The following is a 15,089-nucleotide window of genomic DNA, read 5'->3' on the forward strand; positions in this document are numbered from 1 at the left end:
CCCGCCCGCCGCTGCTGGGGGGGGAGCGGCCTGGGGTCGGCGGGGGAAGCGGTTGGGTCGGGCTCCGGTTAATGAGCGTGAGTCTCCTGAGAAACCCTGCTGGTGGCCGCTCAGCCCTCGTCTCCTCCTCCGTGCTCCCCCGTGGAAATGCTGTGGACAAATAATCTGTCCTGGAAGTGAACGGGGGAGGCTCCGTGAGAATTTGTTTGGGCAGTTGCCCTCTAAAGCGCGGGGGGGCAGCTTAAGAAAATTCCATTCGCTGGTGCTTACCCAAAGGTCCCATTGCCTTGTGGCTGGCCACGCTGCCAGCAGGGTGCCAGAGCCTTCCAGAAGCTAAAGTTCACAGCGGGGCATCTGTCTGTGCTTCAGTTCCTTGGGCCCTCCTGGAGTCTGCTGGTGTGGCAGAGGAAATGTGATTGTGCTGATTTACAGGACCCAAAACAGCGGCTGTTACTGGTGCACAAACTCTTCTTGGTTGTGACTGTGTAAAGCCCCTAACTTGGTTGGTGGCTTACTGATAGTAGGTGATGTGAAGGATTGTATCCCAGTCACACGTTGTAGCCCTAGGGGTTGTGATGCTTGAGCTGAAAACCTGAGCTGTAACTCGGTGTAAAACACCTTCTCGCAGGCGAAGTCCTTCGTAAGTCTGTGACAGTGTCCGAGCGCTTCCTTGTGCAACTTTAACTTGCCGCGCTTTAAAGCAGCTGCTTCTTGCTGGAACGGAACGCGGAGCAGACCCTGCGCTTGCCAGCCCCACCAGAAGCGAGCAGCGCTCTCACCTCCTTCTCCTTGGTGGTGGGCGCTGGAGATAAGGCTGCTCCCCTGGTTCCTGTCCTTTGCTACACCTCGCTCTTTCTGTGAGGTGTCTGTTGGAGCGAGACAGTCAAAAGTGGTACTTCTGAGGCACCCCCTGCAGCTGGTGGTTTTTCCAGCAAACTTTTATGTCACTGGTGTCTGTTAGGCAAGGACAGTGATTTTCTTTTCCGAAACAAGTGATACTTACTGTTGTTTTCTTCCTGAGTTGCCCTCCCACAGCATTACTGTGTGTTCTGTTTCAGCAGGGTGCTGCTGTTATCAGACGCTTCTCTGGCTCTGAAAACACCATCCCTTCATCTGGAAAAGATGAATTGCCCGACTGCACGGTCAATGCTGCATCAAAGCAAGGGTTTGCCATCTACATAGATGAACCAGAACAGAAAGAAAACTACACCTGCCAAGTGGCTGAAGAGCTGGAGTCAAGCCTGTGTGAACTGGATACTAGTGCAATGACATCCAGTATTCACCTGCTGCTGGATCTGAGTACAGGTAACTCCTGTTACTACTCGGATGGTATCTATAGCACAAGTACACATAAGGTGGTTATGAATTGTGATGCTGGTAAGCTAGTGAGTAGCTGATGTTACAGCAAGTAACACTTCAAGATAGCTTGGACTGTGTCTACGTGAGGCACAACACTTCTGTGCTAGAAATAGCAGAAGGTGAAGAGGCTAATTGCGCAAATGTCGTGCTGCTTCCTCCTCTCCTACCTGTTAGGATCTCCTATGATAGTGGACACATCCTTCCAGTCCCAGCCTGAGGATCACGTGGGAGATGCCATAACTCTGACTGTGGAAGAGTATGCTGAAGACATTCATCGGTACCTCCGAGAAGCTGAAGTGAGTGGCTTGTAACAAGCTGATAGATATTCGTGGTCTCTGTGATGGGCTGCAATACTGCACAGATGTGTGGCTGCCCCAGGGTAACCCAAGGCTGCCGCTGAACTACAAAGGAGGGAAAGCAAGCAGTAAAAGCCATCTCTGGAGGCAGCATCTACACAGTGATGAGGTCCTTTTGGATTACTCTGTGTCCCTGAAATTCCCTGCCATTGGAGCATCTCTTGACTCTTTGGGATGAAGGATTCTTGCAGATGGGAGTTGAATGCTGCAAAAATACTAAAGCAGTTGGATGTGAAGCCACTGACAGCTCTCTTGCTATAGTAGTAGTTTTTCCTACCTTTCTGTATCAGAGCAGTAAAGTGCAGTTTCCTGATAGGAAGAGGCTAAAAAAATGTGATCTGTTTGTTTTCAGGTCCCTCTGAATGGCTCGTGTGCTTGATGGCAAAGGCTGTGCATAGTCTCGGAGGTCTTCTACTATTCTGCTACTAACACAGTAGCTCCTAGCTCTTCAGTGTAGAAATACTACTTTCTGGAGATGCTACTAGCTGCTAATTAATACTACTAGCACTATAACTGTAATTAGTAGTAATGAGTTATTAATAGTGGAACAACTCGTGCTCCTTTTGGTAGAACTATAAAGAATGCTCATCAGCTCAGCCATTGATGGCTCTCTTCAGGGTGAGCATCCTGATTCTTCAACTCTCTCTCCAAACAGGTGAGATTCAGGCCCAAGCCCCACTACATGAGGAAGCAACCAGATATAACAACAGGAATGCGTGCCATCTTGGTAGATTGGCTGGTGGAAGTAGGGGAAGAATATAAACTGCGGACGGAGACTTTGTACTTGGCGGTGAACTTCCTGGACAGGTTTCTTTCCTGCATGTCTGTTCTCAGAGGGAAGCTGCAGCTTGTAGGAACAGCAGCAATTCTTCTGGCTGCGTAAGTGTTCCTGAAATCTTGGTGAGCTAAAACTGGTTTTTGAACTGAGTTTTTAGTTTAATTTGAAGGACTGAAGCTTGCAGTGGCAGGTGGCTTTTCATGATGTCTCAAGATTAGCAACTTTGGCACTAGCAAAATTAAATACTCAGTTTGTGATGTGAGGAACTGTAGTGGGGAAGACTTGTAACCATAACAGCAGGAGCAAAACCGCTACTGTGTTAGGCTGCTAGCCTATAAGGCTGTAGTAGATTCACAGTTCCAGTCTGCAGTTAGCCTTGAACTGCTTTAAGTAGACAGGGTACCCAACACAGCCTGGGAGTGCATGGGTTTTTGTCTGGAATGCATTGTATTCTTGAGACTCGCTCTCTGAGAGCTTGCTATTAACTTGCTATTGCAATGTGAGTGGGTTTCTATCTAGACTGATGACTTGGAGTTCCTCTAAACATCTTTGCCCAAATTTGAAACTAAATTGTTACCTAGCCTGGAGGAAGGACTAAAATAAGAGCTCTGCACAAATCTTAGTAATGTCATGTGCTCATCCTGATATGGGTCCAGCAGAAAGCTTGCTTTTACCGTAACTTTCAAGCTGGCAAATGTGGCTTCTATATTCCTTTTTCAGGAAATATGAAGAGATCTACCCACCAGAAGTGGATGAGTTTGTGTATATAACAGATGATACCTACACAAAGAGGCAGCTGCTAAGAATGGAACACCTGCTTCTCAAAGTGTTGGCTTTTGACCTAACAGCCCCCACCATCAACCAGTTTCTCCTTCAGTATATTCAGAGGCATGGAGTCTGCATGAGGACAGAGAACTTTGCGAGGGTATGAATTATCCTCTTTTTAGGACTGGGGAGGGGGTAGAAGTGATCCTAAAAGCAGGACCACTTGTATTTCACTAAGACAGGTGCTGCTACTATACTATGCTCTATCAGAAGATACTCTTTTTCTCATGCCAAGTTTTATGTAGGATGCAACAGGGCTAAAACTGGATGTTTTGTAGCCTGTTACCTTCAGTAGGTGGCTTGTGTGCTGAGACTTCAGGATAAATATCTCATGGAAATCCCAAGTTTGGTCTGTCTGTCTGGTTGGGGATAATGCACTGATGAGGCAGCTAGGTGGTAGGAATCTGGTTGTTTTTTCAACAGTGCCTGCACAGCAAGTCTGCCCTGGGTGTGGTGGTACTACACATTGCTACAGGATGACACAGTCTGTGCCTGCATAGCTGCATAGGCAACCCCGCTTAGAAATGGGTTAACCCAAGCTTATAGCAAAACATCTGACCTGCCACTTATCTGCAGAGGGTATAGGATTGTACAGTGACGCTGCTCCAACAGAGCCCAAATTCTATTTCTTAGAGCTGTCCATTTATCCCTGATCTCCAAGTGAGGTACACCTGTGTGAACAAGAGCCTTGGAGGATGGGAAAAGTGTGTCTTTGTTATTTTTACAAAACATGAATTTTCTAAGTGTCTATCTGTAAAACTACATCAGAGCTGATGTTGTGGTTTAACCCCAGCCAGCATTTAAGTACCACGCAGCTGCTTGCTCACTTCCACTGGGATGGGGAGGAGAATCAGGAGAAAAAAGTAAACCTTGTGGGTTGAGATAAGAACAGTTTAATAACTAAAATATAATAATAACAGTAATAATATTAAAATATAATAATGATTTTAATGAAGAGGAATATAACAAAACGAGAGAGAAAGAAAACCCAAGAAAAGTGGGGCACAATGCAATTGCTCACCACTGGCTGACCAGTGCCAGAGCAGTGATTCCCCCCTCCCAGCCAGCTCCCCCCCAGTTTATATACTGAGCGTGATGTCCTGTAGTATGAATCCTCTGCCTGCCGTGTCCCTCCTGCAGCCACCGCACTGCCTTTGCCCAAGTGCGGTTTGGCTCCCTCTGAGCCAAAACTGAAAAATCCTTAACTTAGGATAAGTGCTACTTAGCAACAACTAAAACATCGGTGTGTTATCAACATTATTCTTACACTGAATCCAAAACACAGCACTATACCAGCTACTAGGAAGAAAATTAACTCTATCCCAGCTGAAACTGGGACAGCTGATGATGGGACCAGAACTTCAGATTTTACAGTGTAGATTGTTTAGACTTTGACAAAGTGTGGTCTTTCTGTCCCCACTGAAACATGCTAAGGGTTCTTTTGTAAGCTCAACAGGACCACAATGCTATTTCTACCCACCAGACATGTAACTCATGGGGTTTTTTACATGAAACTGAGACCATTGACAATTTTCAGTGCTTGCTGTATTGGACTGATTTTACCAGCTAGGTTCATTCTGTCTGGAAAAACTTGTTGGTTTTTTGATCAGTATCTTGCAGAGCTGAGTCTCCTTGAAGCTGATCCTTTTCTGAAGTATCTTCCTTCACAAACTGCTGCAGCAGCCTACTGTCTAGCAAACTATACCGTGAACAGATCTTTCTGGGTAAGAACAATTGCATGTTAATGAGTAGCTCAAGCATTTTATGTTATCATTAAAACTAGGCTGAGAAAGCAGAAAGAGTAGCTTCAAAGTATGTTGTTATAAAGGCTGAAATCCTAGGACCCTGACCTAATGGGACTACCTGATAAAAGAATGTTAAATCAACCTGAAATATCCTGCCTCCTCTCTGAAATGAGAGGGACCTTGCTGTCTTGCTCACTTACATCAAGCCTGTACCTAAGGCCTTGTTAGTCTTTAATCTCCAAAACTCGTCCCCCAAATACAATTCAGGGGCTTTCTGGGAGGGAAGGGGGAGCTGAATGTGTCCACTTGAGTGGAGGGATTACACTGAGTGGCTGCTTTAACGCAAGCCTTGGTAGGGCTCTCAGCTGTGTGTTGGAGGAACAGCTTTAGCAGAGAGCAGGATCCAGAGGAGATGTAATGGATGTCACATGCTTAGAGCAGAAGGAGCTTCTTGTCAGATCTCCTGGCACCAAGGAAGAGACCCAGAGTGAAACTGATGGCAGGATACACTTGAAAAGGATTCAAGCCTAAAGAACCTAGAGTGAGCACTGATGTTGTGAAAATGGTTTCTGCTTCTGTAGAAAGTGTATCTTCTAGATAAATGCTGCCTACAATAGAGTAACACTGTTTTTTCTCCTCTGACCAGCCGGAAACGCTTGCTGCATTCACTGGGTATTCATTAAGTGAGATAGCACCTTGCCTGACTGATCTGCATAAAGCATGCCTTGATGCTCCCCATTGCCAACTACAAGCGATTAAGGAGAAGTATAAGCGCTCAAAGTAAGTAACCAGGAAGCCAGTGTTCTGTAACTTCGTGGCTATAAGCACAGGATAACTCTGCTTTAGCGGCTTGGGCTACAGCTGCTGTAGCTGGCAAACTTCTCATGGTGGTCAGCTTCTATTCCTGAAACGGAAGCCTCTGTCAGCCTCTTGAGGGGAAAACTTTTTGGACCAGAAAAGTAGTTCAGCTGTAGATATACAGATGTACTGGATAACGATTCTTCTGTAATGTTGCAGGATTATTCTCTTCTTCCCCAGTGTGTTACACAAGAAGGTGACACCTTTAAATTTGTTAGCTAAACTAATATCTTTAGTGACTGTATTTCTATTCCAGGTACCTGCAGGTGTCTCTTCTGGAGCCCCCAGCAGTTCTTCCTCTACAATAGTAACCGTGGATCCTGGACTTAAAGATTACTTCGTCCCAGTTGGCAAAGCTGGTCAAAGATTCCACAGAGCACTGCAGGTCATATGTCTGTAACCACAGAGATCAGAATGGTTTTTAGCTACTCTTTTTTAATTAGAGGCCTTTTTTAAAAAGGATATTAGAATATAGCTCTTAATATAGCTGACAGCACTTTTAATAAATGTCTTATTATACTGTTCCTCTGAATCTTCTGACTCCAGTTAATATCTGCAGCATCAGTGAGTGGAACGGGTTGTGTTTTTTTACAAAATCATTGTGAGCAGGGCTTTTATGCTAGCTGGAGTGGATAAAGTAGCTTGAACCAATACAACCTGACATCTCCATAGACACAGGTGATTTCCTGCATTATCTTACCTGTTTCTTCCTCTTCTATGAGACAAGATCATGTGACCATGAACAGAACCTATTTTCTACAACTTGTTTACCATATCACAGCAAAAACATCCAGATGCAGTTGGTCTATGAACTCAGAACGTGTGCGTAGAAGGCTACCAGTGTTGAGGTAGAAATCACATTTCCCTTGATGGAGGAGAATTAAGGGGGATTCCTCTGCAGGGAGCTGGAGGAAGGGGAGATTGTGGCTGTCAGAGCCTTAGCAACACTTCGAACACAGGTGGACAAACTGCAGTAATGAGCAATGCTGAAAGCTACGAGGTACTGGAACAGTGGAGTTGAGCTAGATGGCTGCTGTGCCACACTTGTGGCATTGAGTAGTCTTACGGCATAGTTGTCCGAGGCAACCTCTCGTGCCACTAGAGCACTGCTGAATGTGTGTGCTCTGCAGTCTCCAGAAAAACCTCACTCTTAGCAGGAAGGAGGGGGGTGATGGGACAGGACTAACTATTTTATCCTGAGCTGCTACACTGTTTTGTGCCCCCCAGTTATTTGTTAGGTAGTGTTTTCAAAAACAAAACAAAACACCACCTTGAGTACTCTTAAACATAATTCCTGTCCATAGTAGTTAAAAAAAATTCGGCTGGTCATGTTGGTCAACGTGTAGAAAACTATGCGCAGCTCATCTAAATGGCAAGGTAAGTCTGAGGCATTCTCTTACTGTAAGAGTTTAAAACCTTCAGCGCTTACTGCTTCGTAAGAGACTAATCAGTACAGGGCATTATGTGTTTTCAAACAGGAGTATGCTTCGCACTTGACATTAACATGCAATTCAGCAGACATACTAAGTACCAGCTAACAAGCTGCTTGCTTTAATTTTAAAACCTGATTATACCAGTGTGTGTGTCATGAGGCTCTTCTTGGCTCCAGGGGTTTCACTTCCCTCGATGTGTGTAAGACTTTCTTCCCCCTGCCTCTTCCCTGTCCAGGCTGGTGAATCCTCCTAGTAATGCAGCCCCATGTATTCCTCCAAAATGGATGTAGTGGTAATGACTGATTCACTTGTCTCAAAGTAAATATTCTTTAAGGGAGGTGAGCATTCAGTTTCAGTTCTAGCTTATGCCGTTCTTGGTCTCTTGCTTCAAACACTTTCTAGTTAAGTAAATGAATCTGGTTTTGTATTTACTGATAATGACAGATGTGACCAGATATCCCATGCTCGTGTCTGTGGTATTCACTTCATGGTGGGGGCCTAGATCCATGGATTGAAGGGTGTCTGCCTTGCTGGGAAAACTAGCTGTGTGATTAGTCTGTGTGCATACCTGCTTGTTGTCAGTTCTACAAATGACTAGAATTAGCTCTGATTGCTGAGGTTGGTACTTATTTTAGCCAGTGACCTTGAAGCAGCTTGTGGGGCTGCTCTTAGGGATGAGAAACAAGCCAGCAGCATCAGTGATTGCTTCCTGGAATTAAGCTTTTTATCTTGCCATGTTTCTCAGCACCCACTGCCCCAGAGCAAGAGCATCTTTGTATACTGAAGAGCTGTGCAGACTCTGCTAGGCAGATGTGAACTGGAGGAGGTACGGACCATCCCCTACTACTCAGATGTTCTAGAGCCCTGTCAAGTTGAGTCTTAAGAACTTTGTTAGGTCCTCTGCTGGTTAGAGTGGATGTATGTATTTTCCTATTGCATCAGACAATTAAGAGTCTCACTGAATACTTATTCTTAGCTCTTCTCTGTGTTGTCGTTCTCTTGTGTGGTAAGCTCAGATTTTTCTCTTGGACGCTTGTTCAGGTTGCATCCATGTAATGTAAAAAATACAAAGCTTTTGCATGATGAGATGCCCATAATGAACATCCCTGGCAACACATTGATGGAGGAGGTGTATTTCATCTCTGCAGGAACACAAGATATAGAGAAACATTGGCTTAGCCCGTGTGATGAGTAGCTAATGTAGCGAGTCCCAGCTCTTCTGTGCCCTGCTTGGGGTTTGTCAGTGTAGATGGCAGCAGTGCAAACATTGAAGAGAATTAGCACAGGCAAACTTCCAGGACAGTCTACAGAAATATACTGAGCATATCGTGCAGTTAATCCTAAAGTACATGCCTACCCTCATCAAATTAACTTGTGTCTAAACTAAGCTAGGACAAGAATGACCAGACAGTCCGGGCCCTAATCCTACTGAAGATGCTAAAATGATGGCTTTGTCCTGGAGTTTTGTACAGTGCTTGTCTAGCTAGGCTGTGCTGGTACTGAAAAATAATTGTGGGTTGAGAAAGGGCTGGTTTCTGGCCAAATGTATGTCTCTATTTGGCTTGTTTCCATGATGCTTAGGGCTAGCTCCTTTTTTTAAGCAGATTTGTCCAGGGGAGAGCTTGTTGGAGCAGGACAAAATAGTCAGTGTGAACTAACAAACAGGCTGTGTGAGTGGCTGCGTTCAGTGCTCACACTTGCTGTCTGCCCCTCTTTTGTCTTAGCAATGTGCCCAGAATGACCAAGTGTCCCTGTCACTAATACCAGTAAATACCTAGCTAAACCATAAGGGAGTCTTCAGTCCTTGTCTTTCAGATGTTCACACCCTCTTTATTTGAACACAGAGGAGCATTACTGGAGCCAAGTCCTGGAAGAACAGACTCATGATAAAGCATTGAGTTCTGGCAAGAAATAGTCTTCTCCCTCCACCATCTGCAGCCAAGCTGCCTTTTCTGTTTGTTTATTATTGTTTGTGTTTTGATGTGTAAATAACTTGAAAAACTAGGAGAGAGAGCCCTGGACCCCACCGTATTCAACAGAGTAGGCATTTGGTACTAATCAGTGAGCTGCTTACAGTAGAATACTGTAAACCTTATCCCTATCTAGGCAGAAACTAGAGTGTGACATGTATCTCAAACCAGAATCATCCTCCGTTTTTGTCCCTAATAAGGAGGATAGAAATATCCAGGAATTAACAAAATGGATGACAAAAGAGACTGCAGATGAGCAGCAACAGCAGTGCTGTTCTCCCATGTGATAATGGAGTGAGATGTTGAGGTGGCAGAACCAGGTTCACTCCACATTTGCATAGCACATGCTTAGGACGATATACCTGTCCCAGTGCTGTGATGTATTGTCACCTCTGTTTACTGAAGAGGCACATAAAAATATTCTCAGGTTCAGCCATACACGAAAAGACCTTGAGCTTTTTATTGTGTTAAACCAGAAGCAAAGAGCGAATTGACTTCTAGTAAAAAATACTAGTGATGCTGTATTCTGATGGTCTCCAAAGAAGACAACCAGAAGAGGGCACCGGCGGCCTTGGTCCGTGGCTGCAGGGGGAAAGTCAACCTAAGCGTTTCCCACAAGGATGCTGGGTCAGAGCTCGAGAAGGCTCTTTGGTCTTGGACTCATTTTTACCTGGGTTTGGGTAGATCAACAACATGTGAGATCACTGGAACAATACAGTTATGTTCAGTTATTTTTTTCATTAAATGTAACCAGGATTTAGTGAAGCTGCAACGTAAGGTTGTCAGCCACGCTGTCTAGCTCTCACACATGGTGCTCCAGGGATACTTGAAGAAAATAAATGCAACTTTTCAGAACATCCATAGTCTTGTACTCCAGAGTTTGACTTTTTGCACTAGTTTATCCAACGCTTTCTGTTAGATCTTTTTCCTGGCTCTACAAATCAGGCTATCTGATGTTGACTTAAACTTAAAATCTGCTTCAGACAGGATAAAAATATGATGGAAGCTGTTAATGTTCATGACATGTTCTGTTGAAGCAGGTCTGATGGAGGAGCATCCCCTTACATTGTGGGTTGGGCAGCTAAAGCTCTTGTAATTTTACAGAGCTTGTATGGTTTATGCAGGAAAGAGAGGAATTCCTGCCAGGTGATTCAGCCCTATTGTGAAGAAGGGGAAAAAAATTTAAAAATCAATGATAATTTTTAAGTTAGAATGTGTTCATCTTGCTCATTGAAAACTTCAGTGTTAATTCTTGTTTCAAGGTGGTCTAGCTACATGGAGAATGGTTATGTATGACAATTATTGCCCAGTTTGTGGTGTTTAAGTGTCACCTTGGGGAGATTTTAGTCATGTTTTCCTTATTCTTTTCCCAACTTGAATTGAGTTTTACTTTCACAAGCTGCTCACCCATTCAAATCTATATATAGATATTTTTTTTTTTGTCTGCAGCTATTTCTAAAATGTATTTGCTCTCAGCTTTGTCTTTTAAACAGAATGCAGGAGGTGTACTGGTAGAGTCAGTGGAAAGCCTGTACCCAGAGCAGTCATCTGAGTGCTGCAGCAGTGATCTAACTTGTCAGTAAAACATTTTGAGTCAAACGGAAAAGTTTTCTCCTTGGATAGTCATGTTACTAAACTGTGACTGAGCCTACATTCCTTATTCTTTTTGAGCTTTTGCAGATATCAATACAGATGTATTTTAAGACAGTTGCTGAACCAGTTGTCATGTGCACAGAGGCATGGGCTGCCTGAGGCTTTCCACGGACATTGGCTGGAGGAAAACAAATGTTTTGTTCTGGCTAACAGTAGCAGCTTTCAGGAGGTGTTGCTGTCTCTGAGTAAAAGAGGCTCGGGGGAGGGCAGAGCATGTTCACATCATGCATGTGTATCTTCAGTAGGCACTTGAGTACCCGTGAACAAATGCAATTTTCCGCATATGCCTGTGCATCTGCTAGCTGAACATTATACTCCTTCCTCTGTCTTTTTCTCTTCATTCAGTGACTGCTCACAACTTTCAAATGATGTGGAACGAGGATGTGGCTCTGCAGAGGCACCTTTGCCAGCAGGATAACGCCGTGCAGGGCTCCTGGCTCAGAGCTAGCAAATAATAAATCTCACATCATGTAGTGCTGACACACTAGTGCTGAACAGAGCCCACCCCTTTGTAAAAGCGTCTCCTTGCGCCAAGTCTTAAACATGAAGCTGGCTCCTAATCTTTTGTAGCTAGCTATCCTGTATCACCTGGTGAAAAAACGAGCCCAGCAGGGAGTAAACAGGCTCTAATGGCTCTGTGTTTTCAGCAAGTAATCAGGGCAGAAAGCTCTGCTGCAGTTTGCCAGATTATGCCTCGCAAAACTGTACTTTCTCTAAATAGCTTCTTGTTTTAGTGCATGAACATTAGGCCATCGTGAAACTCGCAGCACAACCTCTGCCAATCCCCCCAGAGCACTGAGCTGGACAGTATGTAAGGGATGTACCAGTAGGTTCTGCTGTTTAATACTGTTCTCTGGGCCAATTCAGAGGTTACTGTCTGGGAACTGCTGATCTCTGTAACTTTCACTTGTTTTAAAGCAAATGCTGACTGGACTTAAACTGGGAAAATCCTTTATTTTATTGTCAGATGAAATCTCCAGAACTGTTCATAGCTGTCTTGTAAAGATATAAAAGGATTTTTTTTTAAACAAAACAAAACAATCCCCCCCCGCCTTAGATTCATTAATCTGATTACTAAGAAGACTACACTGTCAATGTTGTGCCAATACTGCACTGGATTATCTCTAGCAGAAAACATTAATTAAAAAGTTGCTGTTTCTTCCATCTGGAGAAGAGAAACTTGTAGATGCTTTGGCGTGGGAAAAGCTTCCACAGGTGGTTGGTAAGTTTCTGAAAACATAATATTTTAGAATCTTTGGGGTTTTTCCTTGTATGGTGTGACATGAGCAATCACTCTAAGGATGCTCAAGGAGATTCTGGGAATTTCTTTGTGCTAATTCATATTAAAGATACTGAAAAATTTAAGAGTAATGTTAATTGTAACGGTATAAAATTCAATGTAACATTAACGTAAAAAAAAGTTCATTACAGTATTAAATGTAATGAATTTATCAGGCCTTGCTCTATAAGTGACTTTGTAAAGGCTATCACTTGATTTTTACTACCCTTCTTGAGTGGCACTATCTTGAACTAGTGAAATCTTTGCCAAATGTCATACTGTCTTCAAATGGGGCCTGCATTTTACCTGGCATATGAATGACCCCAAATGAGCAGCTTCTTGCCTTTTTCTAGAAACAGGGAAAGGCTATTATGAATACTGCACCCAACAGTAAAAGTTACAGAAATATTTGGTATAATCTAGCTAGCCAATGATTTACAGGATTGATTGTCTATAGAGAGTTGATTCTATATCAGCCCATGAAATGTTAACCACAGCTTGTTTACTCCATGGTCAGAGTTTATGATAGGAACATATTTTACAAATACTTTGACTACCTATGACTTTACAAATATTTTGACTATCTGTGATTTTACAAATATTTTGACTATCTATGCTCTGCATCCAGGGTTGATGTTGACAATTTCTGAAAGCCCATCAACAAAGGAGGGGTGCTGACCTAGAACTCTGCATTTTTTGGTAAGACTTGGCTCCTTGCATTTTTCTCTAAGTAAAGTTCTATATGTCACTGTAGAGAGCCAAGCAAACACATGAAGCCTCCAGTGCTCACCAGTAAGCGCTTGGAGCAAAATGAGTGGGTAGTCTCATTGTGGCTGATCCCATTGTGCAGGGGCTGCTTCTTGTTCACAGAGCCCCTAACATGATTGTTCTTTTGCTTAATTCATTAAGTCTCATTTGTATTCATTCTGTCTTTAATAAATGCTTTGTAGGGTCCTGCTGAGCAGAGTGCTTTTTGTTTTTCACCAGTGGTCCTGCTCTCTGGACCTTTTTTAAGTTATTCTGCATGTGAACAGTCTCACATTATACTTCAGCCATAGAAGAAACCTATATATATAATTTGAAACAAGTGGTATGTTAGGATAGCTGTGGGCAATGGTTAACTAGAAGGCCTGTTGCAGTTCAGGCTTTGGCAACAAAAAGCGATTGGGTTCTTTGCTCAGTATAGAGTCAGGGTGTATAGAGGCCTTAGGTGACACTGTATAGATGCATAGATTTTTAAGGTCAAAAGAGATTATCAGGCTTTCTAGTACCTTTGATACCTGTTTAACCATGTTTGTTTGCTGCTAAATCACCCTTGATACCAGAACCTCTCTTTTTAACTTCTACATATCTGACACTGATTTCAGGTCCTTTAGTTCTTTCTTTCCCCAGCCAGGCTAAAGATTCCTTCACTAACTGCATTTTCTTCCCATATGAGAGTGTAACCGCAATGGTTAAGTTACCCCATGGTTTTTCTCTTGTCAACAAAATGAACTGAGTTTTCTATGCTTTTTATGGTAGTAAACTATTTCTAGCTCTCGTGTGTTCACAGCACTCCTTCCCAGTTACTGAACATCCTCTTAAAACATGGGCATCGGAGGACGGGATGCAGCTCTCATCGTGATCTTGTGAATGCAGTAGGTGTACGCTGCAGGACTGCAAGGCCCACAGTCCCTGAGGAAAGTGACTTTCTAATGAGTATTGAGAGTAAGCGCTGGCAACTGCATGCTGCTGAAGATGTGACTCTTGCTGACGTCTGCTTGTAATGAAAGCTAATTCACCAATTTTTTCCTGGTGTATACAAATCAAAGGCAGCCTCTCTGCCTCCTGCCAAGTTACCAAAGCCATCAGTTAGGCAGGAGTTGGCCAGATGTCTTCTACACTGAGAAGCACTGCTAATATATACTAATTGTAATTATTATGCCAGTATTAAATATCACCATCTGTTTTTTTTATCTGAAGCCAATGCCACGAAAGGACTTCAAGCTCTTCAGGGTATTTCTTTAAATTTCAGAGGTGACGGTGTGGATTTTGGTCCCTATTCTGTTTCTGGTAATGCTTACCTCAGTGGTGCTTGGCTGATCAAACATGGCTGGGACTTCTTAACTCTTCTTTTTTTTGTAAGTGCAGTGGAAGCAAATAATTAAGGTAAAGGAGGATAAGCAGTTTATGTAGGTAAAACTCTGAAGGGGGCTGGCAACTTAGTGGTGAAGGACACGGCAAAGCCTGAGGTGCGTAATGGCGCCTTTCCTGGCGGGGCTGTGCTCCCGGCAGTGTCTGAGGGCTGGGGTGGAAGGCCTGGGGTGGGAGAGGACTGAGCTGGGGATCGTCTCATTTCCCAGCTCTCCCGGCCGCGGCGAGGTGTCGGCGGGAAGGCTGCGGTGCAGCCCCTCTGAGGAGCGGCCGGGGCTGCCCCGTGCCGGTTCCAGCCGGTTCCGGCCGGCTCCAGCCCGCTGCCAAGATGGGGGAGCTGCTGGGAAAGGGCGGAAAATACCAGACTGCGGAGGAAGCTGAGGGAAGACCAAGGCTGGAGGAAGAGGAGGTGATCCGTGGCCCCAGAGCAGACATGGATCCGCACCAGAGCAAGGGGAAGCGTGAGGAAGATGGAGCGAGCGGAGAGCAGCCATTACGGACTGACCGCTCGGGGCAGGGAGAGGAGTCTGCGGCGATGCTGAGCCCGGGAAAGCGGAGAGGAAAGCTGTTTTAAAGCTTTCCTCTCTGTTTCCCGCTAACCAAATTGGTAGTTAAAGGTTTATTTTAATAGGCAAAAAATTAATTTTCCCCGAGTCAAGTCTGTTTTGCACATGACTGAGGAAGCAGGGTTTGTTTAGCC

The 15,089-nt window shown here is 44.2% G+C and overlaps 1 protein-coding gene across 1 annotated transcript in view; it reads left to right on the plus strand.

The window, feature by feature from the left end:
* CCNA1 (cyclin A1) overlaps window positions 1–6,442 on the plus strand; it is a 6,706-nt gene extending 264 nt beyond the window's left edge. Inside the window, exons 2-8 of the mRNA XM_010572756.1 lie at window positions 1,062–1,305; window positions 1,534–1,655; window positions 2,371–2,594; window positions 3,214–3,418; window positions 4,929–5,042; window positions 5,710–5,843; window positions 6,178–6,442. Of these exons, the coding sequence (XP_010571058.1) occupies window positions 1,062–1,305; window positions 1,534–1,655; window positions 2,371–2,594; window positions 3,214–3,418; window positions 4,929–5,042; window positions 5,710–5,843; window positions 6,178–6,229 (1,095 nt within the window). The 3' untranslated portion in view covers window positions 6,230–6,442. The remainder of the gene's footprint in view (window positions 1–1,061; window positions 1,306–1,533; window positions 1,656–2,370; window positions 2,595–3,213; window positions 3,419–4,928; window positions 5,043–5,709; window positions 5,844–6,177) is intronic.
* The last annotated feature ends 8,647 nt before the right edge of the window (window positions 6,443–15,089 follow it).

The sequence above is a fragment of the Haliaeetus leucocephalus genome, unplaced genomic scaffold (genome assembly GCF_000737465.1).
Source record: "Haliaeetus leucocephalus isolate CR32 unplaced genomic scaffold, Haliaeetus_leucocephalus-4.0 Scaffold351, whole genome shotgun sequence".
Lineage (NCBI taxonomy): Eukaryota > Metazoa > Chordata > Aves > Accipitriformes > Accipitridae > Haliaeetus > Haliaeetus leucocephalus.